Source organism: Oryctolagus cuniculus, chromosome 5 (assembly GCF_051225735.1).
Source record: "Oryctolagus cuniculus isolate XC-2025 breed Fujian yellow rabbit chromosome 5, ASM5122573v1, whole genome shotgun sequence".
NCBI lineage: Eukaryota > Metazoa > Chordata > Mammalia > Lagomorpha > Leporidae > Oryctolagus > Oryctolagus cuniculus.
This window is the reverse complement of record NC_142871.1, coordinates 153,010,383-153,037,845: the sequence shown is the minus strand read 5'-3', so window position 1 is coordinate 153,037,845 and position 27,463 is coordinate 153,010,383. Positions and strand designations below refer to the sequence as shown.

The 27,463-nt window shown below is 43.7% G+C and overlaps 1 protein-coding gene across 5 annotated transcripts in view; it reads right to left on the bottom strand.

The window, feature by feature from the left end:
* Nucleotides 1-27,463, bottom strand: part of CARMIL1 (capping protein regulator and myosin 1 linker 1) — a 317,914-nt gene that overhangs the window by 73,557 nt on the left and 216,894 nt on the right. For all 5 annotated transcript variants that reach the window (XM_017344956.4, XM_089334373.1, XM_089334375.1 and 2 more), the window contains 7 exons: nucleotides 23,561-23,642; nucleotides 22,709-22,808; nucleotides 22,551-22,605; nucleotides 18,365-18,537; nucleotides 16,732-16,800; nucleotides 14,049-14,142; nucleotides 4,633-4,731 (listed from right to left, as the gene is read on the bottom strand). In XM_017344956.4, coding sequence (XP_017200445.2) covers nucleotides 4,633-4,731; nucleotides 14,049-14,142; nucleotides 16,732-16,800; nucleotides 18,365-18,537; nucleotides 22,551-22,605; nucleotides 22,709-22,808; nucleotides 23,561-23,642 — 672 coding nt within the window. The remainder of the gene's footprint in view (nucleotides 1-4,632; nucleotides 4,732-14,048; nucleotides 14,143-16,731; nucleotides 16,801-18,364; nucleotides 18,538-22,550; nucleotides 22,606-22,708; nucleotides 22,809-23,560; nucleotides 23,643-27,463) is intronic.

Below are 27,463 nucleotides of genomic sequence, written 5' to 3'. Positions count from 1 at the left end.
ACAGTTGCATGCTCTCTTCCATGTGACGGTCTTGCACATACTTGAACATGGCCATCATGTCTTCCCTAGCCTTCTTTTCTTCGGGCTTAACCTACCATTTCCTTTCACAGTTCCTATAATAACGTGGTTCCACAGTCATGTCACCTTTTCCCCAGGTCATTTCTCCCCTGAATTCTCTTTCCCAGTGTATGTCCATCTCCGAACAGCAGACACAGGAAGTGTAACCTTGGAAGCACAGGGATGAACACACCCACCACCCTGCTCGCTGTAGAAAGCACTCCCACCAGTGCATCATAAATCAAACTGGGTGAGCACGGCACATACCTCACTCCCATTAAACTGGCTGCTGGCGACTCGGGCTTTTTCAAACACCCTGGGATGCTGAATCCATGTGTAGGACTTGGGACTGTCGGCAATAAATGCCATCTTTGGTTGTTCACAACTTGTTGCTAGTGTTTTTAATTCCAAAAAATTACTTACTCATGGACAATTTCATCTTCCTGCTTGCATATTTCTTTATATAACTCAAGAGAACCCTATTGGACAGCTGTCTTCCATCAAATAAAATGAAATGAAATTTTAAAAAATTTAAACCTTGGTCAACTGATTGGAAACCCATGCTGCTAACCATACTATGCTGGCTCCTTTCATCAGCAGACCAAGGAGTGAGGAGACCACTTGAGGGCGCCATTTCAGAGGCGACTGCGACACAGCTACACTAAAGGGCTACAAACAGAAGCCATGAATGACCTCAAGTGGACAACTGCACACGTGCAAGGAAGCAAAAGCACACACTGAGCGAACAGCTCTACGCAGACAAACTCTCTCTGCCCCTCTCCAGGTCGTGAAAACTAAAGAGCAAAGCAGACAGGTGCTTCCGGGCCCACTCTGTAAGCAAAGTCTCAGCGAAGCAGCCACTCCACATCCGCTCCTCATCCCTCATCCCTGCCTGCTCTCACGCCGTCGGGGCAGAGCTGAGCAGCTGCAACAGGCTGGAGCAGTCACTACATGGCTTCTTACAGAAAAACTCCACTGAGTCCTGATTAAGTGGTTGATGAGGCAAAACAAACAAAACAAGGCACCAAACCAGAGGTGCAAGGTTGAATCTTACACACATCTTTTCCCAATCAATAAACAAAAACAAATCCATGAAATCCAAGAACAAGTATGAGACTTCAGTGTTTCCTTAAGCAGGCCTCAACCCCTCGGTGTGACCTGCGGATGCCAGCGGCTGACGGGTTGGTAGGGACACAAGTCGCGAGATGGTCCATTCTCTCTGCATGCAGAGTTCTGACAACGTCAAGGTAAATCTTCCTGAAAGTGACTGAAAAAACTAATCATGAAATCCTAAGAAATTCCCAAAGTGCAAAGGTGGCAGTATACCTACTGCATTATGACTCAAATAATTCGGAAGGAAGCCACCTGTGCAGAATTAAACAGCTGCAAACCCCTCCTGTGTACAGCTGAGAAACCATTCTTTTAGGATTGCTGCAGCAATTTTTTTTTCAGAGCACAACTTCCCCCATGAAGAAAAAAGTGTCAAAATATTGTGTTTAAAAAGAAGCCAGCATTACAGCAGCTCATAAAGGAACATAATGCAAAAGTTCAATATAAGCTTTGAGCATACTCACTGCCTTTAATGTTAAACACTAAAACCAGGACATCACAGGAAGCCATAAAGTACTAGGCTAATTTTAGTCCCTTGCAAGGAGATAATTACATTTTCAAGGCACTATGGTCAAAATAATGTTTTCTTTCTCAAAGGACCTGCTATGTCATTAACATTTATAACTGCTTCTTACTTGACACATAGTGCTTAACTTTTTCTTATTTATTATGTTGACTGTGCAACATTGAACCAATACTCACCACCTGAGATAACCATAATTAACATTTTGATGACCACCCTCTCATAAATCTCTATGCATATCTATGCAGTTATGTTATTTTCTTATTGGACAGAATATTTGAAAACATTTTTTTATTTGAGAGACAAAGACAGGAAAGTTAGAGAGCTGCCATTCACTGGCTTAATCCCCAAATGCTAACAATAGGTAGGGCGGGGATGAGTGGAGTCTGAGACCTAGGAATGTAATACAGGTCTCTCACATGGAGGCAGGAACCCTACTTGGGTTAGCACTGCTGCCTCCAAGGGTCTGCAGTGGCAGGAAGCTAGAAACAAGAGCAGGAGCTCCGATGCCAACCCAGGCACTCTGATGTGGGACAAAGGCACCCAACTGCTAGGCTAAACACCCACTCCCAGTACACAATGTTTTTATTTTGATTACCTTTCTTTCATGAAAAGGAATAAACAATTAAAATGACACACCTGTATAAGCTAAGAAAATAGTTCACACTATATAAAAGAGAGTAAAAGGAAAAAAAAAATCTACCAATCATTTCCTCTCAATGTGCATATGGAAACACTTTCCTATTCTTCTGATGGTTTTCATTTTGCATTTAAATGGTAGGCTTCTATTTTTTTAATTTATTATATATGGAAAACAGCAGTTGATTATGTGAAATACAAATAACTTAGCATATTTCTGGTACTATCCAACTCTCCAACTCTTCAACTCCTAATTTTGGTTTCATTACTTTTACAGCATCAACATTTCCACTCTCGTAGGTAATAATAATTACACTTTCCCTTCTTGTCAAAGTTCATATTAAGATTTTAAACCCTCTAAAATGTAGCTGCAAAACTATGACTAGGGAACCCATGGAGAAAGACAAAAACTACTTTCAACCCTGCAGCTTAAAGCAGACTGTCCCAAGTAGCAATTGTTTAAAACTTTTTTTATGCCGTTGTAATTTCCACAATTCCATTTCTGCTCCACTGTTTTCCTTTATGCCTCCCATTACATACTTTCTTGTTTTAGTTAGAGTGGAGAATTTCCTCAAGCGACTTTTCTCATAGGAGGAACGTAGGGTAAACGTTCTGAATCCATGTCTGAAAGTATTTTTAGTTTGTTTTCACATTTGATTGATAAAATGGCTAGGTATAGAATTCTGGGTCCAAAATAAATTTTCCTCTGAAACTTGGTAACATTACCCTGATCACTTCTAGTAATGCGGATGGATTTTAAGATTTGACTATTTCTCCCCTTATTTCTTTACTTATTTACTTATTTGAAAAGCAGAGTCATGGAGGGAATGGGATGAAGAGAGGGAGAGGAAAGACAGAGTGGGTGAGAGATCACTCCCCAAATGGCCTCCATGGCCAAAACAGGAGCCCATAACTCAATCCAGGTTTTGCACGTGGGCAGCAGGAGCCCAGGCCCTTGGATTGTCTTCTGCTGCTTTCCCAGATGCAGTAGCAAGGGTGTGAACGGGAAGTGGGATAGGCAGGAGCTGGGATGCCAAGGTCGCGGGGGGGGGGGGGGGGGCGTAGCCCACTGTGCCACAACTCTGGCTCCTCTCTTTCCCTTGTAAATAACTTGGTTATTATCTCTGAAACTCGTTAAGCATTTTTCCTTTGTCCTAGGCAGTTCTCAGATTTCATGTGGAAGTGCAAAAAAAAAAAAAAAAATGAAATCCACACATAGCTTTTTATAATATGCATTTTCCATGAACTTTTTGTAAATCCCACATGTGTTGGAGTAGGTCTTTTACCTGTTTGTTCTGATGAATTTCAGCAGGCAACATCAAACTCAAAATTCATGTGAAATGGTTTTCTGTTATTTTTCTGGCCCCTACTATTTCTCATTTTTAATCTTGAATCTCCCGTTAGAAGGCCACTGGTTATTTTTAATCAACTTACCAATTTGGTTTGCTTTTGTATTTTTCATCTCTTTGTCCTTTTACTGCACATTATAAACAATTTCTCCATTTCTTCTTCCATATAAACAGTTAAGTTTCTGTCCTATCATTTATTTAATTATGCATTATGGATGCTACAGTTTTAACTACCAACATCATTTGCAGTTCTTTGATTACTCCTTTGCATAGCAACCTTCTCTTATTTTTATGGACATAATCTTTTCTCAAGTCCCACTGAACTTCCCAATTAAAAGATTTTAAAATTCCTATGCTATACTCTGAATTATTTAAATTCTGTCATTCATTTATCTTGCTCTTTCTCTGACAAGCTATTTGTTTTTCTCAAATATCTTATGAAACTTGGCTTTTGTTAAATTTTCTGGAGGAAAATATTCCATTATTATTTTATTATCATTCTAGTTGTTTGTTCCCTCCCTAAAGCTGGGTAGAGAGAAGAGGAATGAAGTAGAAGAAAAGGCCCCTGGCTTCTCTTTGGCACTTCTTAGGTGTTAATTAATATTCAACAAACTCTCAACTATTCAGAAGAAATCTGGGAATTTGTATCCCACTCACAGAAATGTGAAGGAAGAGGGAAAAAAGGACAAAAATCTCTCCAAAATCTGATCACCCTCACATTTTGTCATCCTAATTAAGAGTTGCTAAGACTGGTATTTGAATCCAAAATACACTACTGGCAACTTTCAAGGGCACAAGATCATCACCAGTTAAAACGCTTATTCAGCATTAGAACTAGCCTCAATTTCCCCAAACTCTACTTCCATTCAAGCCCATTTGCAGAAGCTGCTCACCATCCCACTGGGCATGATTCTAGGAGCGAGGAGGAGGAGCGGGTAGCAGGTGCCCCCTTACCTGCTGGGTGGTGCTGGTGACAATGCCCTGCTGTAGGCGGTAGGCCTGCTCCTGAAGGTATTTTCTCGTCTCGTGGTTCCGTAGCAGATAATTTTCTATCTGGAAATCAAGCACACACACGTCTCAAGAACACATTCTGACTCTGAGCAGAGAGCAACGTTGTGAGTGAGCTGACAGCTGCAGCGATTAAGACCAAAGGCCTAGGATGCACACCCTGCCAGTGCCTTGGTTGACCCCATAATACACACGGGACAGGGAAGGCTGCTATCACCGGGATTTCATTCAGGTAACTGGGGTAATTTTTATGTGACTCAGTGCTTAGGCAGCTTTAATTGACTGTGGGCTTTGAGATTCACCTAGTGATTTCTAGCACAAATTTCAACTCTCCTCTCATAAATGTTCAACTCCCAAACAAATCGGCAGTGAAATAAATATCCCTAACACCATAGGATCCACAGTACTCAGGATATTCTTTATTTTACGGAGAAATGAGAGAGACAGGAAGTAGCCACACCATTCAAAGGATACAGGCTGCTACAACTCAAAGAAACAGTCACAAAACAGCATCGATTTCAGTAAAATTACAGTAAGAAAAAGGGTTTCCACAGAAAATGAGACATCTTAAATTTGTTTAATCTGTATTTTTACACAAATCTTCTGTGAAAACTCAAATGCACACATGGTAACCAGATTGAAATTAAGCACTGAGGAGAACAATATGCAATGGGTATATGTTAAATAAAAATGCAAGATTAACTATTGGGAATAATGGACAGTTCTTTTAAAGGATGTTTTGAAGTAGATAAATGTATCAGCTATTTATTGTTACTATTTATATTTATATTTACTAAATATATTTATATACACTTATATATATTTACTATATACATATATATTTATATTTATGATATTTAGCTATTTATTTGTGTTTCATTGTTTAAGAATACCACATAATCATCTGACTCGCAGCTTCCCTGGCTAAGAGTTTCTAAAAACTGTGACGTCCTTAGTATTGCTACATTTTCATTTTCATTTTTCATATGCTGAAATGATGACTACTGAATAGAAATCAGGAACAATTAAAATAGCGACTATAATTAGAATCATCCCTGGAAACTATTGAGTGGAATAAAATGTGCCTTTCTACTAAACATAAATGAGAAATTTATAAAAATGCAAAGATCCCTGAAATGAAATGTCATGCAAATGACACATTAATGCCTTGACATTGTATCACATTAACTCTCTCTGCTGCTTCCCAAGAAGTCATTTCTTTCCAAGGTGACATTACCATCAGCCCAAGACGCTTTGCAAGAAAGATTCTGAAATGTGACAGCACACATGACCACCCAGCTTCGGGTTCTTCTGCTTTGCTGTTTGTCTTCTGCTTCTCGCTAGGAGCAGGCCAGGACCCAGTCTGAGAGGTTCATCCCACACACGTGTGCTGCACCCACGGCTGCCCACAGGTTTCCAGGAAGACCATTGGTAATTCATGGACTCATCCAGGAAGTGGTTTAGAAATACAGTATTCAACTTTTCTTTCCAGAAACCAGTTCAACAGGAAGGAAGGGTAATAGTTTTTCTTTTTTAAATATTTATTTTATTTATTTGCACTCAATCTTAGCCAAAAGGCCGAGAAGCAATTTTATTTATTTGAAACTCAGAGTTACAGAGAGAGAGGGAGAGATGGAAAGACAGAGTGAGAGGTGAGAGAGAGAGGGAGAGAGGGGGAGAGGGGGAGAGGGGGAGAGGGGGAGAGGGGGAGAGGGGAAGAGGGAGAGGGAGAGAACCTTCCATCCACTGGTTCACTCCCCCCTCCCGCCAACAGTCACAAGTGCTGGGACTGGACTGCCAAAGCCAGGTGCCTGGAACTCCACCTGAGTCTCCCACATGGGTGGGAGGGCCCAAGGCCATCTTCCACTGCTTTCCTAGGTGCATTAGCAGGGAGCTGACTCAGAAGTGGAGCAGCCGGGACTTGAATTGGTACCCATATAAATGCCAGCATCATAGGCAGAGGCTTAGCTCACAAAGCTACAACTTAGCCCTCCAACGCATTTTTTTTTAATGTTACTTATGTATTAGAAAAACCGAGAGAGAGTGAGAGAGTGAGAGAGCTAGAAAGCAAGAGAGCAAGAGAGCAAGGAAGAAAGAGGAACATCTTAATATCTTCCAGCCACTGCTTCACTCTCCAGATGCCTGCACCTGCAGGGGCTGGGTCAGGCCAAGGCCAGAAGCCAAGAATCCCCCTGGGTCTCTCATGTGGCTGGCAGGGACTCAGGTACTGGATTCACCATCTGCTGCCTTGCAGCTGGGTCAGACGCAGACAAGGCCTCACACCCAAGCATTCAAAATGGGATGCAAGCAACTGTGCCACCACACCCACCTCACTAATTAAGCATTTTATATGACTGCATTGTTCTTCTATTATATTTTTTTTTAAATTTTAGTGGCAGTCCTATTATTTGCAACATACAGATCCAGCTAGTCCAAGTCCACTTTCAAATAACGTGATAACATTTCATGAGAAGTCTTATAACAACATAGTTTTCCTTAAATATCTGCAGGGAATTGGTTCTAGGATTCCTGTAGATACCAAAATCCACAGAGGTTTAAGTCTGCTAGATAAAATAGTATAGTGTTTTCCTATAACCTATGTGTATCTTCCTGTACACTTTAAATCATCCCTAGATTACTTACAATTCCTAATACAATGTCTACACATCACTTCACTCACATGCATTCAGCTTAGTATTTGGTGTGTTAATTCCAACTTTTGTTTTTTTTGGAACTTTCTCCCCCTAGAGTATTTTCAATCACCAGTGGGTTGGACCCACGGGTGTGGAGGCCACAGATAGAGTGGACCAACTTTATTGCCGATTCCCCCACCCAGCCCTAGTCAACTTGCTGGCACTGCTTTCGCTTGTCCATGTACTATAACCATGCCAGATGCTGCTGTTGTTATTACTGTGAAGAAACAGTCATCACTCAGATCAAGTCACAATAAGACAAATGGGATTTCATTTTATCTCATTCATCCCCTCTCCGACACTCTCCTTCTCTTTACGGAGATCTGAGTTGATGACTTACATCATCTTCCTTGTCTCTGAAGAGCTGCTTCTAACATTTCTTGCAACACCGATCTACAGTCAACACATTCCCACTGCTTTTGCTCCTCTTAGGAAGTCTGTTTTTTTTTTTTTTTTTTTTTTTTTTTTTTTTTTGGACAGGCAGAGTGGACAGTGAGAGACAGACAGAAAGGTCTTCCTTTACTGTTGGTTCACCCTCCAATGGCCGCTGCGGCCGGCACACTGCGCTGATCCGAAGCCAGGAGCCAGGTGCTTCTCCTGGTCTCCCATGCGGGTGCAGGGCCCAAGGACTTGGGCCATCCTCCACTGCACTCCCGGGCCACAGCAGAGAGCTGGCCTGGAAGAGGAACAACTGGGACAGAATCCGGCCCCGACCAGGACTAGAACCTGGTGTGCCGGCGCCGCAAGGCGGAGGATTAGCCTAGTGAGCCGCGGCGCTGGCCAGGAAGTCTCTATTATTCTGCAGTTTTCACTAGATAGGGGATTTGAGGTTGCTGAGTTTTTTCGGTCTACACTTAGAGCATTTTACTCCACCACCTTCTTAATTACGTCGTCTCCAGTGAGAAGTATGATGTAACTCCTGCACTTGCTTCTCCATACGGCAGGAGATACCTCCCTCTCTGAGTTCTTTAAGATTTTCCCTCTGCTGTGGGTTCCTGTGGTTTGAATACGATATGCCTACACGCAGATGCTGGGGGGGAGGCATTGCTGACCCTGCTTGGTGTTCCCCGAGTTTTCTGGATCTGTGGTTTGGTATCTGTTAAAATTATGATTTCACATGTTTCTTCCGTTCCTTCCCCTCTGTCTTCTCCCCCTGGCATGCCTATTACATGCATGTGTCACATTTACAGTTATGGGATTTGGTTGATGTTTAGCCCCATTCTCTTTTTCTCTTTTCATTTCAGTTCAGGAAGTTACTATTGATGAAACGTGCCTGAGCTGTATCAAAAGCATTCAACATTTCTGTTTGAAAAACAATTTGTATCTCTAGCATTTGCGTTTTCTTTTTCCTTGGAGTTTCTACCTCTCTGCGTACACTGTCCATCCATCTTTGTATGCTGCCTTCCTACATTACAGCTTTAATATGATAACCATAGTTCTTTTGTTTCCTGTGCGAATACCCCAAAATCTGGGCAATGCCCAAGTCTAGGTCTCAGTCTTCTTTTGTTTCTGTGCACAGTGTTTTGTCTTGCCATTTAGTATGCCTTGTAATTTTTTGTTGAAAGCCAGATAAGCTGTATCTGGTAACAGGGAAGTGAGGCCATCAGGCTGTCATTGTGAGGCTCTGTGTTAATGTGGATGGGAGCTGGGCTGTGTGGAAGTGCAACAGCTCTATGTGCCAGAAGCTTCCATTTCTGCTAGTGTCCTTGCTTGTGTCTCCCCTGTTGTTTGAAGGCTTGGGAGTCTGTCTTACAGCGTGCTTGTTAGTGTCTGTGCCGTGGGGGAGAGGCTGGGGAAGGGGACACATTCTATAATCTTACTCTTGCACTGAGGGAATATTTAGTCGTCCCGAGTCCTGGGCTGTGCCGTACCATTTTTTAACCCCTCCCCTCGGTGGGACAGGAGGCCTAGAGGGGGTTGTCTAACCGCACCTCCCCCAGGTAGAAGAAAGCTCTGGAAAAGGAGCGCCAGGCCAAGTCAGCAGCTCTGCCTCTGATCCGGCTCCCTGCTAATGCACCTGGGGAAGTGGCAGAAAGTGGCCCTCATGCTTGGGGCCCTACACCCACGTGGGAGACCTCGATGGAGTCCCAGGCTCCTGGCTTCGGGCTGGTCATTGCAGTCATTTGAGAAGTGACCCAGCACATGGAAAATCTCTTTCTCTGTCTCTCCCTCTCTCTCTCTCTGTAACTCTGCCTATCAAATAAATAAATCCTTAAAAAAAAGAAAAAAAAAAGGTCAGGAATAGCATTTTCCCCCAGAACGCAGGTCTTTGTCATAGAGAACAGGTTGCTCAGGGTGTATTTCAGAGCCCTCATCCCGCCCTCCCCCTGCCAGCAGCATGAGGGAGTGGTGGTGGGTTCTGCGATCTTTACTGAGTAACCCGCTGGGGACTCTGGAAGGGCAACCGATGCAGGGCTGGGTCTCCCTCGGGATGCACCCTTGGGAACTTTCTCGGCTCTTTGGCTCCCCCACAGTGAACCTCCAGAAAGGCATCAGCTGCAGTTCCAGCGTGCCACGAGCCAGGAGCAGCAGGGTTCTGGGCGGGATGGGTGACTCTGCTGCCACTCCCTGTGGGTCTCTCCATCTGCCTGCGTCTCCAGTCGTCAGGGCACCAGCTGTCCTTGTGACCCCTCTTCGAAGAAAAATGGCCGCTTTTCCATTTGTTTGCATTTTTCTCTTTTTAAAAGATTTTATTTATTTATTTGAGAGGTAGAGTTACAGAGAGGGAGAGACCAAGAGAAAGGTCTTCCATCTGCTGGTTCACTCTCCAAATGGCTACAGAGCTGGGTCAATCCGAAGCCAAGAGCCAGGAGCTTCTTCCAGGTCTCCCACAAGGGTACAGAGGCCTAAGCACTTGGGCCATCTTCTACTGCCTTCCCAGGCCATAGCAGAGAGCTGGGTTGGAAGAGGAGCAGCCAGAGCATGAACCAGCACCTATATGGGATGATGGCACTGCAGGTGGAGGCTTAGCCTACCACGCCACAGCGTCAGACCCATTTTTTTCTTGTTGTTTATGGCAATGACAACTCTCAAACTCTTTAGATGCAAAAACTGCAAGTACAAAGCAGGTTTCTCTAGAGTTTGTCCTCTGTGCTAAGCTGGGTAACACCCACACAGGAATACAAAGATCCCTAACACTGGTGCCTTATTTGTCACAGACACCACTCTGTTTGCTCCTCAGAGTCTCTCAGGCCCACCACTGAGCTTCCCTGCCCTCCAGCTTCCTTGCCTGCAAAGTGGAAATGGAAGACAATCTATCTCATTTGCTCCTGTTTTTCTAATTTTTATTTTTATTTATTTAAAAGGGAAAGAGACACAGAGAGAGAGGTAGTCCATCCACTAGTTCACTTCCCAATTTCCTACAAAAGCGAGGGCTGGGCCATGCCTAGCCAGGAGCCCAGAACTCAATCCAGGTTTCCCAGGTGGGCAGCAGGGATCCGAGCACTTGAGCCATCAGCGGTTGCCCACCAGTGTGCCTGAGCAGGAAGCTGGGATGGGAAGGGGAGCCAGGACTTAAATCTGCGTACTTCTCCCCAGGCTGCAGATATCCACAACGGTGTCATAACCTCTGCACCAAACACCCACCCCTCACTGGCTTATTTTTAAAGATGACATGAGCATTTCACATAGTGCCAAGGAGCAGGTACTTGTCCCAGCAGTTCAACTGCCAGCTAAGCCGCATGTCCACATGCCGTATCTGCCTTCCTGGGGCTTGACTCTTGCCTCTGCTTCTGATTCTTGCTCCCTGCTAATGCCCACCCTGGGAATAGTAAGTAATGGTTCTACTACTCAGGTCTCTGCATCCACATGGGAAACCTGGATTGAGTTCAAGGTTACTGGCTTGCTTGTGCACATGCATGCTTTCTCTCTATCTATATTTTATATACATTTATATATAAACATAAGCATATATTATTTCAATTTAAATATATATTTCAAATGTATTTATTTCAAATAAATACATACATGTATTTCAAATAAATAAAACTAATTAAAACCAAAATTAGAACAGCACCAGGCACTCAATAAGAAATATATACTACATGCCAGTGAAACCAATTTTTGTTGCCAAGCTTCAGTTTTCTTATTTGTAAAGATTAAAAATTTAAAGTCCATAAAAAATCAAGTAATTCATGAATACTTCCATAGCTGAGAAGTATTTGAGGTCAGACCTTCTGAATCCAAATCGTGGATGGCTTCTTTACCACTCAGAGCTCCCCCTGCCCCCTGCCGCCGCCTGCCTTCTTAGTCCTGCTTATTTAACAAATGCCCAAGAAGTGTCCAAGGCACTGTACTAGCTGTGGGGAATAAAAAAGATGATGAACGCATAGGCTCTGCCTTCCAGGAGCCCAGGAGTTCACAGTCCATTTAGAAAAAAAAAAAAAAAAAACTCTGGAGGCAGATCACTTAAAACGACATCCCAAGGCCAACGCCAGAAGCATAGGAAATCTGGAGACCACACACCTCGAGCAGGAAAGGTGCTCAGAGACATCTTCTGGAGGAGCGGAGGCTGGAGGGTAACCTCAGCTGACGTGCACAGTCGTGGGGAACGCTGGAGCCGTGCCCAGAGCACAGCCGTCCTCAGACTGCAACCAGCAGCAAAGCTGGTACAATCGGCATGCCAGGTCCTAGCTGGGTTTCTGAGGCGCAAGACTTTGCACTTTGTAAAGTAAGATTTATTTATCTATTTGAAAGGCACAGTGTGAGAGAGAGGAGGAGACAGAGAGGGAGAGGGGGAGAGAGAGCGCTCTTTCATTGGCTGGTTTACTCCTGAAATAGCAGCAACAGTCAGAGCTCAGCCAGGAATTTCATTCAGGCCTCGGGGATGGCAGAGCCCCAGCACTGAGCCATCACCCACTGCCTTCCCAGGTGGAGTCGCAGGAAGCTGGAATGGGAGCAGAGCAGCCAGGACTCCAACAGGTGCTCCGATATGGGATGCAGTGTTGCAGGTGGTGGCTTAACCGGCTGTGCCACAACGCCAGCCCCTCAAGAATTTTGATTTTTAATTAATTCAATGAAGTAGGACAAAATGACAAGAAATTGTTGGTAAAGGTGAAGTGGGAGGGAGACAAAAGGTAAATTTGATAGAGCTTTCAACTGTGATATAGCAGGTAAAGCAGCTGCCTTCAACCCCCACATCCCACACCAGTGCCGATTCCTGTCCCAGCTGCTCCACATCCAGTCCAGCTCCCTGCTAATGGCCTGGGAAAAGCAGCGGAAGATGGCCCAAGTGCTTGGGCCCCTGCCACCCATTTGGGAGACCTGGAAGAAGCTCCTGGCTCTAACCTGGCCCAGACCCAGCTGATGTGGCCATCTGAAGAGTGAACCTGTAGATGGAAGATTCTCTCTCTCTCTCTGCAACTCTGACTTCCAAATAAATTAAGTAAATAAATAAATAAATACATGAGAGAGAGAAACTAGGCTTCATTTATTCTGAAGCCTCTGGGAAGGAATGGACTGAAGATTTTAGTCTGCTCAGATTGACCACACAATTTGATGGCTTTTTTTTTACAACATGAAAAACAGACAAGAAGCAGCAAGTGTGGCCATCATTCTGGGGCAGGATGACAGGCCTAAGACAAGGTACGTGCGGCAGGAACATAAGGAAGGAACACAAGTCTCACAGAGATACTCACGCTAGAGACTTGGCATCTGCTAAGACACAGGAGAGCAGAAGACAGGCTCTGGGGAGTGGTATCACCGCGGACAGGGAACAGACGGGGGTGGAGAAGATTTCAAAGATTCCTCCCATCCCACCCCCCCAAAAAAAACCATAAAGATGGGAAAGGCAGGGCCTGTGCTGTGGCGCAGCGGGTTAAAGCCCCAGCCTGAAGCACCGGCATCCCATATGGGCGCCGGTTCTAGTCCCAGCTGCTCCACTTCCAATCCAGCTCTCTGCTATGGCCTGGGATAGCAGTGGAAGATGACCCAAGTCCCTGGGCCCCTGCATCCATGTGGGAGACCCGGAAGAAGCTCCTGGCTCCTGGCTTCGGATTGGCGCAGCTCCAGCTGCTGCGGCCATCTGGGGAGTGAACCAGCGGATGGAAGACCTCTCTCTCTGTAACTCTTTCAAATAAATAAAATAAATCTTAAAAAAAAAAAAAAAAAGGATGGGAAAGGCATCTCTGGATGGGAAATATTTAAGCAGAGCTAAAATGGAAGAATAGAAAGAGGAAGAGAAAGGAGAGCAAAGAATGACCCAGAGGACAAGTCCCCAGCACGGGGAGGATGCTGAGGTCAGAAACAACACTGGGCCCCCATCATCCCCTGAGCTGGCCAGAGAGGAGGTGGGAGCGGCTCTGGACTTAGAGACACCAACAGACGGTGACGGATGCACCCTGATCTACGGCACCAATGGGGACGGGGCAGGCAAGGTTCTACCTGCTGAGTAGGAAGAGGAGGGAGGCTGTGCAGAGGACGCCTCCCTCGCACACACGCTCCAAGGGACAAGGGGAGGTGATCTGTGCTTAGCTGTGGAAATTCATGCACGAATGTCACTTTATTCTGTGTAAAGTTCACAAACCCGGTCTTGCCCATTTGATTCTTGCCTGTTCAGCATTAAGCCAGTCATGAGCACAAGGATTTAAAAAAAAGCTTTGCAAAGCACCAAGGTTCTGTTCTCCTGTTAGCGTCATTACTGTTATCCCAATGTGAACTGTTCGCCAGTACCTTCTGCAGAGCTTCTTCTGTCTTTTCAGGGTTTGCTTTCAGGGCTTGAGAAGCGTCGCACATGGGGATGGGCATAAACCTCAGTGTGTAGTTCCTAGAGATGGGGAAACAGCAACATAGTAACACTCAGTTAACCACAACTTCCTGCTACCTGAATTCAACACCTTTTCCTAAGATCCAAAAACAGAGCTGTTAAGAGTATCTTGGAAAATTCCAAATCTTAGGCTCCTAGATCACATGGACAATGCGTGCAACTTCATTCATCCAAACTGTCTTACCCAAGTGCCCCAACTTGAAGAATGATGTGGTTTTGTGGTTTTATAATTTTGCTTTCAATTTTGAAACACATCAAGGTCAGAATTTTCATACTGCGATTGGAAACACGGACCAAGAGAAAGTTTTTTTTCTTTTTTAAAGCATCATCTTGCTACCTGAGTTTTTTAATCCAACAGATTCGAATGGTGATCACTGGGTTCACTCTAGTGATAGCCAGAACCAAATAAAGCAGAATAAAATAAATAAATGAATAAACAGCTTGTGAGGCCAAGCCATTAGCAACCATAAAAATACTCTGCTCATTTCTGGACTCTTTTAATAAAGAAATCAAACACAAGAGATGGCCACTGCAGGTCCTTTTAGTCTACATTCAAAATCCACCCAAGTCCAGCAGGCTCCAGAAACCCAGTGCAGCAACTGTGGGATGCTGTGTCTACATATCAACTCGTTGCTATTAGGCCAGGTGGGCACAAGAGCACAAGGGTAAGTGACTTCTATGTGAAGAAAACATAACCATCAATGTGGACTCCAGCCTTTGAGATCTGGACCCTGCCACAACTTCCCATGTACCCGGTCCCTGCTCCCAACCCACACTGCCTGGCACTGGAGAAGTCTTCTCACTCCTGCATAAGACACCTCTCTCCATTTCTTCACCTCAGCACTGAGAGATGGAGTGGCGGCTGGGGCATTCTCCTGACTACACAGTCAGCTCCTTGCTCAGGCCCCTAAGCTATGAACAGCACACAGTGGGAGTCTCACCAAGACTTCCGCTAACTTCTACTAGAACAGTAAACAACAGATTCCTAAACAACGTATACTAATAAAACAGTCACCTGAATAATATTAGGAATCTAGATGGGAATTAACAATGAAAACACATTCCAAGGAAAAGCTGTTGCTTTGATAACTTAAAATTTTCTCTGAGATTTGTTTCAGCAAAATTGTGTTTAAGAGGAGCCAGCCAAATGAATTTAGGAGTTAATGTCTTTTTTACAGGCTTGAAGATTTTCCTTTCTCGTGCAATTTTCACCATGTTACAGTTCTGCACCAAACAGAAGTGTTGGCGTTGTGGGGCACAGCTCCACGTGATACAGCAGTGCTACGGGCAACCTGGGCATGTCGGGGCTGGGAGTGTGTGCTCTGGGCTTCTCTTAAATGCCAGCCTGGGCTGGAAGTCTGTAACAACACTGGGGTGGCAACTGAGTACTGGCACCAAATGCAGTGTATGTAGATACACACCCCACGCAAGGGTACTGTGGTGACAAAGGAGGAGTCATGGGTGGTTCTGCAGCCAGCAGGCTCTGGGGGGAGGCAGCCGTCGGGACTCAGTGGCAGAAACTACCCTCCTTGTAGTTAGCAACAGCCTGGCTTCAGGGGAGATGAGGCTGAGCCCTTGTGATTTGGGGGAGGCAGCAACTTTAACCTCCTGGCTAACGGAGAACCATGGGATTTAGAATTAGAAGGCGCTTAGAGATCATCTTCCCTATTCCCCTCACTTTATGAAGGACTTAACCAGAGAGGTAAATGCTTTGATCAGGATTGCAGGCTGTTGGTGACAGCGCTGGAGACTGGACGGAGGGCTCCTAACGGCTGGTGTAGGGTGGTGCGCACAGCACTCTGTTGGGATTAGAGCCTCTCCCTTGGAGTCCCACATACGGAAGCAAATTTGGGAAAACACAAAGTAACCAGCACTTCCCTCCCTCCCTCCCTCCTAGGAAAACAGCTTCTAAGCTATTGGTCCCCATTTCCCACCTGCAACTCATGGCTTCATGGATGATGCTAAAAACCTGCTCCAATCCTCTCTGACTTTACAATGCACTATGAGGACTGAAAAGCCCCAGAAGAACCAGATTTCCAATATTATTATCAGTCATGTCTAATATTATGTTCTCATTTGGTTTACTGGGAAAGTGAACTTGACAATAAATAGTAATTGCCGGTTTCCCTGCTGAGGTAATGAAGAGTCTTTTACAACAAGGAGACAAGTTAGCCCTGGGCTCATGGAGCATGAGCCTCCCAGCCTCCCTGTGTTTTTCTGGACGTCAGCTTTCTTCTCATTAAAGGACTCAGAGTTGGCACCATAGGCAAAAGGGCAAGACCCATCAGAACTGACTGTGCAACCACAAAGGGAGAGGAAATGAGACAATCATCACGCGGCCCCTCCCCTCTGATCTCATCTGATCATCAGGACAGCGTGGTGTCTTCTGCAAACCAGGCACCTCTGCCCTCATTTACACATGAAGAAACTCACACCAGGAGAAAGCCCAGGCTTCCAGGGCTGGTGAGCAGCCAACTGAACTTGGACCCAAATCTCCCAGTCTGCTGGGGCCTCAACTGCCCTACAGGCAACACAGACATCAGTGGTGCTTTTGTGTGTTCTCAGGAAAAAGTCCTGCTGAATACTTACTTTTCCATAGCAACAGCTATATCTTGAAAGCCTTGTGCACTGATGTTGTTCTTGTCCCAGATGACAGTCCTGTTTCAGACCAAAACACAGACGTGATCAGATGCCCAGGAATGGAGAAGGGACTCCCTCGCTGAACACAAACCTCTCTCAGGCAGCCTGGTTTCGGCCCAACAGCATCACGTGGGCAAAGAATAACTGTTCCTCTTTGCTTCCGATAGAACCACGATGAGCATTTCTCCCCCATTACAATCTTCACACACTTTAACACATTTGCCACTCGAGGAAAACCCACAGTTAATACCGAGAGCGAACATGAGCTTGCCATTGTGTGAGCTCTCATTTCACTCGCCAGAAATCCCCTACACCTGCATCCCGATCCTCGCCCACTAGCAATCTTGTACTCTGCCTATCACGAAGCTGCTTACAAACTCTGAACTGTCCCCTACCCTACACAAGCAGTTTAAGGGGCTGAAGACTTTTTCTATTCTGAAGAGCTCTCAGAACTGTTTAAAAATATTTATTCATTCACTCATTTGGAAGGCAGAGATGGAGGGAGGGAGGGAGGGGGGAAAGCTGGGTCACTCTCCCAAAGGATCACAATGGCCCAGGCTGGCCCAGGGCAAAGCCAGGAGCCTGGAACTCCATTCCTGGTCTCCCACGCGAGTGGCAGGGGCCCAAGCACTCAGACCATCTTCTACTGCTCTCAGGGAATTGGACTGGAGCAGCTGGGATCCAGCTGGGGCTCGGATGTGGGAATGCCAGCACTGCAAGTGGTCGCTTTACCCACTGTGCCACAAGGCCAGCCCCTCACTTTCCTGCCAAGGTCTGATAACTGTCCCAGGATCGCTGCTCACTCTGTGGCAAAACCTCAGTCACTCTAACTAGGAGGTGATTTACTTCCTGACCCCCACACCTAGGGCAGGAGAAGAGAATCCCGTCACCTCCACAATCTGTGTATTTCAGAGGCAGGAGTCACCCATCATCCAGACACAGCAAGTGGTTTTCACCAGTGTGGATGATCCCACAATGGGGTGACCTTAAGGAAAGCCACACCTGGAAACAGCATGAATGAAAACTGCTAACCAGAAGAGCTGGCACCTATATAAACCCACCATAAGGACATCTAGTCAACAACGAGCCGGGGACACAGCAGCGGCCCAGAACCCTGCACCACCTGACGACATCCTAGCCATTTGCCCAAGTGCACTCCATGACACTTGCACAATGAGGAAGTGGCTGAACAACCGACGTATTGCTTGGACACTGTTCATTAAGGGATCCAAGATGGCAAAGGACAGCAGGCCGCCTGCCTCACACTGTCCTCTCTGCTCATTCAGTGTTGTCGGCAAGGCTCTCCTTGAGAGCTCACACCTGGGTCAGCTTCCAAGGGTAAGGCTGGGCCTCACAATGGAAATACTTAAGACAAGGGTTTGAGGGAATCAATGAGTCAATCTGAGAACACTCCAGTATTCCAACCAAAGACCTGAACCTGTTGCCTCTTCTTCCCAGCCGGCCTCAGGGAAGGCCAAGTGCCCCTGGGCAGTCGCTCCCTAACACGGGCTGTTCAGAATCTCCTCCACACCTTCCTCTTCAGGACCATCAGCTCTCCAGGGCTGGGGCGGGATCTGCCTACCTGAGCTTGGTGTTGATCTGCAGGGCTTTCGCCAGCATCTTCGCCCCCATGTCTCCCATTGCATTCCCACTGATGTCCACTTTGGTCAGGGAGGTGTTGCTGCCCAGGGCATTGATGACAATGCTGACCTCGGTCTTGAGTTTCGAGTCGGCCAAGGACAAGGACTGCAGAGGCTGTGGAGCAGACCAGACGCAGCCCTCAGCAGTGTTTCCAGAGCAACAAGCACTCTCCACTTGCTGGAGAATCAGGGGGACGTCGTCTCGGCAGAGTCTGATTTTAGAACTTTTACCTAAAGACACGGGTGGATGCAACCTGAAGGTTGTACTTATGAACCTTTGGAGTCAAACTTGGAGACCTTGGGTTTTAACGCTGAATAGCTACTGATTCTTTCCAAAGAGAAGCCAGGAAAGGCACGTAGGTGGAGGATAGGATGGGGTGAAAATGACACAAAAACCCCTCGTCTTCACTGCGGTTTCGCTCTCCCTTTTCAGCTGTTTTATTTTTATACCAGGTGCAGCGAAACTTTACAATACTAATAGAGATTAAAAGCCCAGATGAATCATGGCACATTAACAGACTCATCACTACGCTTCACCACGAGCTCAGTATTTTACATGTACTAATTCACTTCATCCTCCTTAGTCATGAGGACATAGGTGATCCTGGAGTCTCCATTTCTCATCTGAGAACAGAATGGTGAAGGGATTAGCTTGTTACAGAAGTTTTTGATCTTCACCCCTTTAAGTACTGATAAGAAGATACCTACAAGCAAAGGGAAGAAAAAGTAAAAGATGTGTAATCTTTTTATTTCACTTTAAGCTGTCTGGAGAATCCCGTTTAAGCCAGAGACAGAAATTCACCCAGTCTAGAGGCAGGTGTTGTTTAACCTACAGAGTATCTGACAAAAAAAAAATAATAATAATAGGACTGCCCACTTTGACGCAGCTCACTTTATTTACTTGTGTTATGTTTCTAGCCCTGTGGATACTGGAGTTTACAGTCCTTGATGTGAGCATAAATGAATGAATGGAATGAGGGAGAACTCCAGCACCTAAACACACGTGACTCCAAAAGTCAGAACTCAGACCTGGGAGGCCTACATAGCTTCTGAGTTGCTTCAAGTGACCAACATGGTCCCAGCCAAACCAAACAATTCTCTGTGCTTGGTCTATAAGCAACTCTGACATTACAGGGAGGTGGGAGATAGAAGCAAATACCAGAGTTATCTATGACCAACCTCCATCTTGGGCCCTGTGTTACTAGGGCTCTCAAGATAGAGCAGGCTGGTTCATGTGATGGACCCCACACTCAGTCTAGGGTATGTGTGTGTCTGCTCAAGCACTCAACACTGATTCCCAAATCAATATGTGTAACAGGTGCATCTACCACATGGACGTAGAAGATAGGACCCTAAATAATTCAAGGCAACAACTCCCTGTGTCTGCAGGGAGTCCTAGAACCCATCCCCTGTGGATGTTGAGGGATGAACGTATAGGCATCATCTTTATCGTGCAAAACTGACCATGGTTTCCAGAAGTAATACACCTATGGTAAAATCAAAAGGTAACATTGTTATGAAACAGGAGCAAACTTATAAAAGGCAAATGGGCTGCAAAGTGCTAAGGCAATTAAGAGCTCAGCTTTATAAAAAGCCTGCATCTATTTTATTTACTGAGGTTGCTGCAACTTCCTTAACACTTACATTCAGCTAAGTGGACCAACCAACTGAAACCGCTTCAGACTCGGAAACAGTGTTTCAGACAAAACCAAATGCAACCTTGCTTCCACCAAAAGCTATAATCATATCTTTCATCATTTAAACAATCTCTATTCAACTACTATGAAAATGATATATTGCGATTTCTTCCAGATACTGGAGAACAGCCAGCTCTCCAAGCTAGTGAACACCAATTCCTGTAAGACATTCAAATTCTAAAACACCCCAGTTAACACTTAAAAATAATAGGCAGAGTCATTAACATGAACAGAAGAGCTTGAACTGCATGCATATTTATAAGGTCATCCCTTCCTGATTTACTGCACTCCCATTTAATGTTGCTATTTGAAGTCTTACTGTTTCTTTTCATAGCTGAACATACTTAATCTGAGAATCTGTCTCCGGGCTACAGACACTCCTGGGAGAGACACATTCCGTTCTCCTGGTTACAACACAGATTTGTGCATAATACTTCAGAACAAGATTCCCTGCCACCTTCCGTCATGGGTTCAGAACTCTGGGTGCAACTGGCTGAAAACTGCTGTCTACAGCAGGTGACACAGGAGGCCACGGGTGTCGAGGTTTGCCACCTGCACGTGCAATGGGCGACGCTGAGTAAAACATCCCGTAAAATGCCAAAGAACAAGCTCTACAAAAGCAAGGTCCGAACATGAAAAGGGATGACTTCGATGTACTCAAAACTCTTATGTTAAAAGAAAAAGTAAGTCCAATTATGCCAGTTATTGGTGGAAGCTTTATAATCATGGGACTCAACTCCTAATCATTTTAAATTTGTTTTGCACATTACTGAGACAGAAGTAGGGGAAAAAACAGAAGATAACTGCTTTCTCCAAAGTGGCTTACTTCAATGACATGAACATGGAAAGCTTTTCATTGTACACCATGACTAGTGATGAACTATTCAAACTTATTAGGTGATAAAATTCATATTTACACGGCAAAGTTGATCACCTCCAAATGTTTCTAAGTATGTATTAAGCACTGAGATCATCTTTAAGAGATTTCTCAAAATTAAAGAAACAGCTTGAAAATTTTTATGAAATTAGAAAATATGTAACTAACAATTATTCTATTTGTAAAATACAAATTTTCCTAAATCATATGCTAAGGAACAAATAGGCTGGGATGAATATTAAGTAAGATTGTGTAACACTAGCTCCCCCATCTTTAAAAAGCGGGCCAATACTGGAAAAATAGAGCCCAAATAAACCTGAGTGACACAAAGTCCAATTAAGAATGTAAAACAAACAGCACAGATTCCGAGAAGGGTAAATTACATTTTAATCATTCTTCTCATTTCAAAAACCCAGCATAAGACTAACAAATATGGGTTTATTAGCAAATGAGGACCAGAGATGTGCCTGCATTCATTACAGTAACGAGTCTCATTTTTAGCACACCTGTCAGAAATTATGTTCACACACAGAGAGGGCAACGGAACAAATTTTCTGCTGCCTCCCAGGCCCGGTGGCCCCCAACAGGGTTGGCAAGGGCAGTGAGGAAGAATCTGCATCTCCTGCCCTTGGTCCCTTTGCTTTCTCAGAGAAGTTAGCTTGTGGCAGTGAATGAATTTGCTACCGTTTTCTGGAGTGAATTCAGAAGGGAAAATGACATTTGTTTCAAAATACGACATCCTTCACACAACTAGTCTAACAAACCACCTCGATGACTTATGCAAGTAGCTGCAACAAAACAAGAATCGGGTGACTTTTCATGGGAGGACTAAACTGATTTGGATTTTAGAAACCATAAAAACTGCGTGTGGTGACCACATAGGACTTGGAGAAGAAAAGAACAAAACCTTCCAGGGCATCAGTGAAATACAAGTGGCGATCACCAGCGCGAAAGGAAACGGAGTCATGGCACAGCGCCTCTCACTTTGTCCCTACAACCTGCTTGCTTCCTGCTGACACATGTTAAGGGGGAGCAAACAAGACATCACTTGAAATTGAACTTCTTTACCCTGAACTAAGTCTTGGTCAGGAGCAGCTAAAGGGGATGAAAACACGAGAATTACTACAACTCAAGAAGCAATTTAAGATGCCCAGCAACTTTCTTAGTCTCTTGTAGTTAATAAATAAAATTCTCATTAGCAATAGGGTATTTTCTGGCATTATATAAGGTCAGAGAGTCAACTGGTTCATAAAAACCCATGGGTTTGCATTAGTTCATTAGCTTAAGTAGGAAACAGTAAAGCAAATATCAAAGACAAGCCATTATTAAATTTATACTTCTTTTAACCTAGTACTTACAGTCTTTCTTTCATTGGCAACAAGTTGAATAAGCAAATTTTAAAACACATTCTACAATTTTATTTAAACAAAAAATATTTCTTCCAATAAAAGATGACAGTTATCTGAAAGCATTTCACCATTAGTCCAGTAGAAATAATCAATAACAATGCAACCAACAAAGATTTTAGTCAAAAGTGTTGAAAATAATACTCACTGATTCTTCATCTTGAATCATCTGTACTAAGTTGTCCAATACAGGTGTCAGATTTCTAAAGAGATTTTAAAGATGTGGACAGTGGAATCAAATCAAAAGCTTTCAGGAGGCTGGTTATTTTCATCATTGTCATATTAAAAAAAATTCAAAACTCTTACTTGGATTTCATATTATTAAAATTTTTGCCTAAGGCCAGGTGTTGTATTGATCTGTTTTTACTGAGCCACACTATCAAGGTAGATAGGTCAGATTCTAGACCTGGAAAGAATCAGAGGAAGCAAAGCATGAGAACACATGTGTATTCAGGAATCCGCCGCTGAGGCACAATCAGGCCACGATGATTGCAACTGGGTGGCTGCCTGCACCAGACTCGGGGGCCCCATTATTCTAATCTGTTTTTTCCAAAGGAACTCTTTGCTGTCTTTTCATGTCCTATTATTTCACAGGGATAAACTCATTCTTTACAAAGACTTATTTAAATCTCTTGTATAATTGGTACCTAAACAGCGTCAGCAGGAATTGGGCATGGACACTGGCCAAAAGCCTCATCCGCCTCCATCACTTTGGGAGAGAAGACTCCAACACACGGTTCACGGGTAGGAAACCACAGCTAAGCCTGTCTAGGCAGACTGAACAGGCTCCTACTAACAAGCCACTATAATCAGCACAAAGAAAGCTAATAAAACAAGCTTCTGAATAAATAAACAAGGGTGCAATCTTTTTATCTCAAGAATGCAAAAGCTTAAGTTTAGATCTTTATCCATGTATTAATGGTATTTTTTAAAAGTTTTTTAACTGAGTATGCAAATATATATAAACCTTGCATATTTGGCCATGGAATCAACTTGGTAAGACTTTGGCATGGATTCACTCTATAAATAAGTTCTATCATTAAATTAACAGGTCTTATTAACCAAGAAATGCAATAATATTTTAAAGTATTGTCTAGATTAGGTTAGATGATTTCCCCTTGCTAATTCACTCCCAACAGTACAGGAATTCTGACTTACCATTGTCAGAGATGTCTAAGCTGGTGATATTGTGGATTTCAGCAATGCAGCCCTCTAAGACCTGAGCACCTCCTGACCTCAGCTAGAGAAACACAAGCAAACACAAAGTAAGAGCTTCACCCTACCGGAAGTGTCCGCAAGAAATTAAACATCAGAGAGAGAGAAAGAGGGTCACACAATAAGCTTAGCACCAAGGATAAAGTAGAAGCTTATCAATGGTAAAGAGCCAATCACTAGTCCCCGTTGCTGTTTCCTATGCCATGTGATGCAACCTTAAACCCTAAAGTCATCAGAGAAGGAAACAGAGCAGACTCTGCAGACCAGCCCTATCGCAAGCAACACAGTGAACGCCAACCCACAAGAGCTTCATTCTGCTTCTGGAAATTTAACAAATCCCTCTTAGACATGGGAGAGTTGCAGACTTATTTGATCATTACTGACTTTCAGGTATAAACTCTCCCCCCAGGTAGCAGCAAAAGCACCACAGAGATAGTTGAGACTTAACTTTGCACATCAGCCACTGCAGGGAGGCCCCGTCCCCAAGTGTCCTCCAGGAGAGGGAGGGATGCCTCACTGCTACAGAGCAGGTGCTGGCACCAAAGCCGGTCACAAAACCATCTGTGTGAACTCTCTGAGCCACCGAGGAGCTACGTGTTCAATGAGCTGCAAATATTATTACCAGGATTGGTTTCTAGCAAAACTAAGGGTCAATAATAATTCCTATCTCACTTCCTGATCATTTCAAAGAGAAAGGCAACCTGGAAACCCAATACTTCTCCTCTGTCCTAGGAAGCTAAAGAACATTATGCAGTGGTCATAACATCTTTGAGTTTTCCATTCAGCCTCCTGTAAGGCCTCTGGTGGCAATGCAAAGTGACCCAGGCTGAGGCCCTCTGCTTCTTTAAGGAACTATGTAGTGAGGAAAAGGAAAACAAGGAACATGGCCCGTCCTGCATTCATGCAGGAAAACTAACATTTAAATACATTCCTACACCAACACAAGGGGCCGTCTTACAGGTGTTCAAGTTTTGATGTAAGAATTTAAAGGCTCCTCATTGCACTACTCCAGATGCAATATTCTTCTGTGACTTGAACCAAAACAAAGCATGCCGATTCTCCAGCTTTTGTGTGACAGGCAGAATTCCGCATAACTGAAATCGCCCTTCACTCAGGGTGTGTTTTAGCTTGGCTATTCCCCCTCTGTAAGGTGACAGCAGACTGTGCTGTGGCACCTGAGCTGAACTCTGCAGGGGATTGTCCCACTGAGGCAGACTGCTCAGAGAAACTCGCTTCCAACTCAAGTCTGGAGCTACTGCCAGGTGAGAGCGCTGGCCCAGTTCACAATGTGTTTGTGGCCCAGTATCCACATGGGATTGGTTCCAGAACACCGCCATGGATACCAAAATCCAAGGATGCTCAAGTCCCTTATATAGCAAATGGCACAGGATTTGCAAAAAACCTACGGGTACCTGATACAATGTAAATGCCACATAAATAGTTGTCATCTTTAGGGAATAATGACAACAGAAAAATCTGTGTATGTCCGGTGCAGACACAACCCATGTCTGGGTTATGTATACAGGGCTCTGTATACAGGTTCTGTATACAGGGAACCCCAGTATACAGAAGGCAGACTGCACTTGGTGTTCTCTTGGGAATGTTCGGCTTTACCAAAATGCCCCACCCAGCCCACCTCATCAGTGCCACCTCTGAGCCTCCATCAGCACCCTTCTACTCAGCGCATGGTCCCAGACTGCTGCCAGCCTTCAAACACTACATTACTGCTCCCAGGCGATTAACCACAGACATTGTGCACAAACACTCACATTCAGAAACCTCAGTTGCATCACTACAAACTAAAGGCTTAAATGTTTTAGGTCTTTCTAAATTTTTCTAACAATTCATTCTTATTATATTGCATAAAAGTATCAGTTTATGATAGCTTGGAAATTTAAAGATCAAATCGACAATAACAAAAACAAAAGACCAAAAAAAAAAAAAAAAAACCCATGACAGTTTTGAGGAACATTATTCCAATCACAGCTTATTGAGAAAGTCAATGTCTAAGTGGCAACGTCAAAGTTAAAGGGAGAACTCACTGAAGCACACACTTCAAAGAAACAATTTGGCTTTCAGAGCATGAAAAACAGAGGATGCTTTTGGGAAGTTAAACATAAGTTCATAAGTGTTTACAATTTCATATTTAGTGACAGTGATTTCTTTGTTGAGAAATAAAATTTTCACAAGAAAATTTCTATCTTCTACCACTGTATCATACAGTTAAAATATTCTATTTGTGGAAATGGAAAATACATGTAACATTTATATGTTCCTTCCTGTTCATTTTATAAATACTCTTTATTAATAATACTTGTAGCATAAACACAAAAAAAACATTTTTTAGTGCTTAAGTAAATCAAGTATATCAGTATATCCTAATTTATTGATTTCTAAAGTACTTACACAATGGCCAAGCTAAGGAAAGCCCAAGGAGAAAGAAAAAAACAGAACACATTATCAGCAGTAAATAGAACAGAAACAGAGAAGAATCTGAAAGCTCAAGTAATATACAATACAAAAAAAAGCAAAGAGTCAAGAAAGGCATTTATTACTCAAATTAGCTCCCAGAACAAAAATAAAAAACTGAAGAATGTTCTTCTGTTAGCAATAACACTCAACTCAATTCATAGCTTAATAGATGCCTAAAATTCTCAAAAAGCTATAGCTTTCCCAAAATAGTAAAAACTTTTCTATTACTGTAAATGAAAATCCTTTTAAATGAATTTGCATAATTAGAGGCTCTATCTGCATGTGTGCATGTAAAACTGGTTTTTAAATTACCCTCATTTGGATCCCACACACTAGCATTATTTAAAAGAAAGCAAGACCAAAGAGAAGTAAATGGGACCGAAGCATTGAACACTTTGAAATGTTATAAATAAAATCATGTTTCTTTCAAGAGAGTAGTATCCTCTCAACCATTTCAGATGCTGCTGATAATTCCAGTGCAGTTATATCTAATATTCAAATACACACAACAGGGCCAGGAATACAAGGAAAACTGAAACCCAGAGAGAATTTTTAATAATTCACTTTCCTTCCCTAAAACCATCTGTCTTTTCCAAAGATGTGGCAGAAATTATGAAATTAAATATAAAATGTTCCCCCAAATTACCTACTTTCCTTCCATAAGGGGTTCTAATTTTAGTTTTTTTAAAAAAAATAACTTGTAACCTGAGAAATTTTCACACATAAAACCAAATAGTATAGGTTTTTTTCTGTAAGGACAGAAAAATGATTAGACAATATCCAGTTCAAAATATCCAGTTATTCTCAGGGTTTGAGGTCAAATGGCAATTCAGTCTCGAAGGAAGACATCTACAAAGTCATTTCCAAGGTGCAAACAGCTGCGTGCATCACGTTGCATCATATGCATCCTACATGTAAAACACCTGCAGTTCTGCATGCCGTGCCCGGCCTGATGGGAAAGTCACAGGTAAGAGTTACAGGATGCTCGCCTCAAAGCCCCTGAACGGAACTGCCTGGAAGGTTCCTATCCACCTGCTACAACGTCCTACTCATGACAAATGTCAATCCCTAGCATTCTTCAATCTACTCATCATCGATTTCAATGAATTACATAATGAACCATACAACAACTTCTCCTTAAAAGAACTAACTGCCCCATCCACACTTGCAACTAATCCTCAGCTATAATTAGGCTTTGCTTCTTCTCTGAGGTATCAGATGCTTTTCTCTCCCTGGAAAGGAGACTGAGCCTGGAGAATTCGGTTACAGCATTTATCCACTCTTTGAGATGTGGCTATGAAGTAAGACAACTTTTTCAAACAACCAGAATCCTACATCCACTGCCCTCTTCAGCAGAGAGGTGTGTGAGAAGAA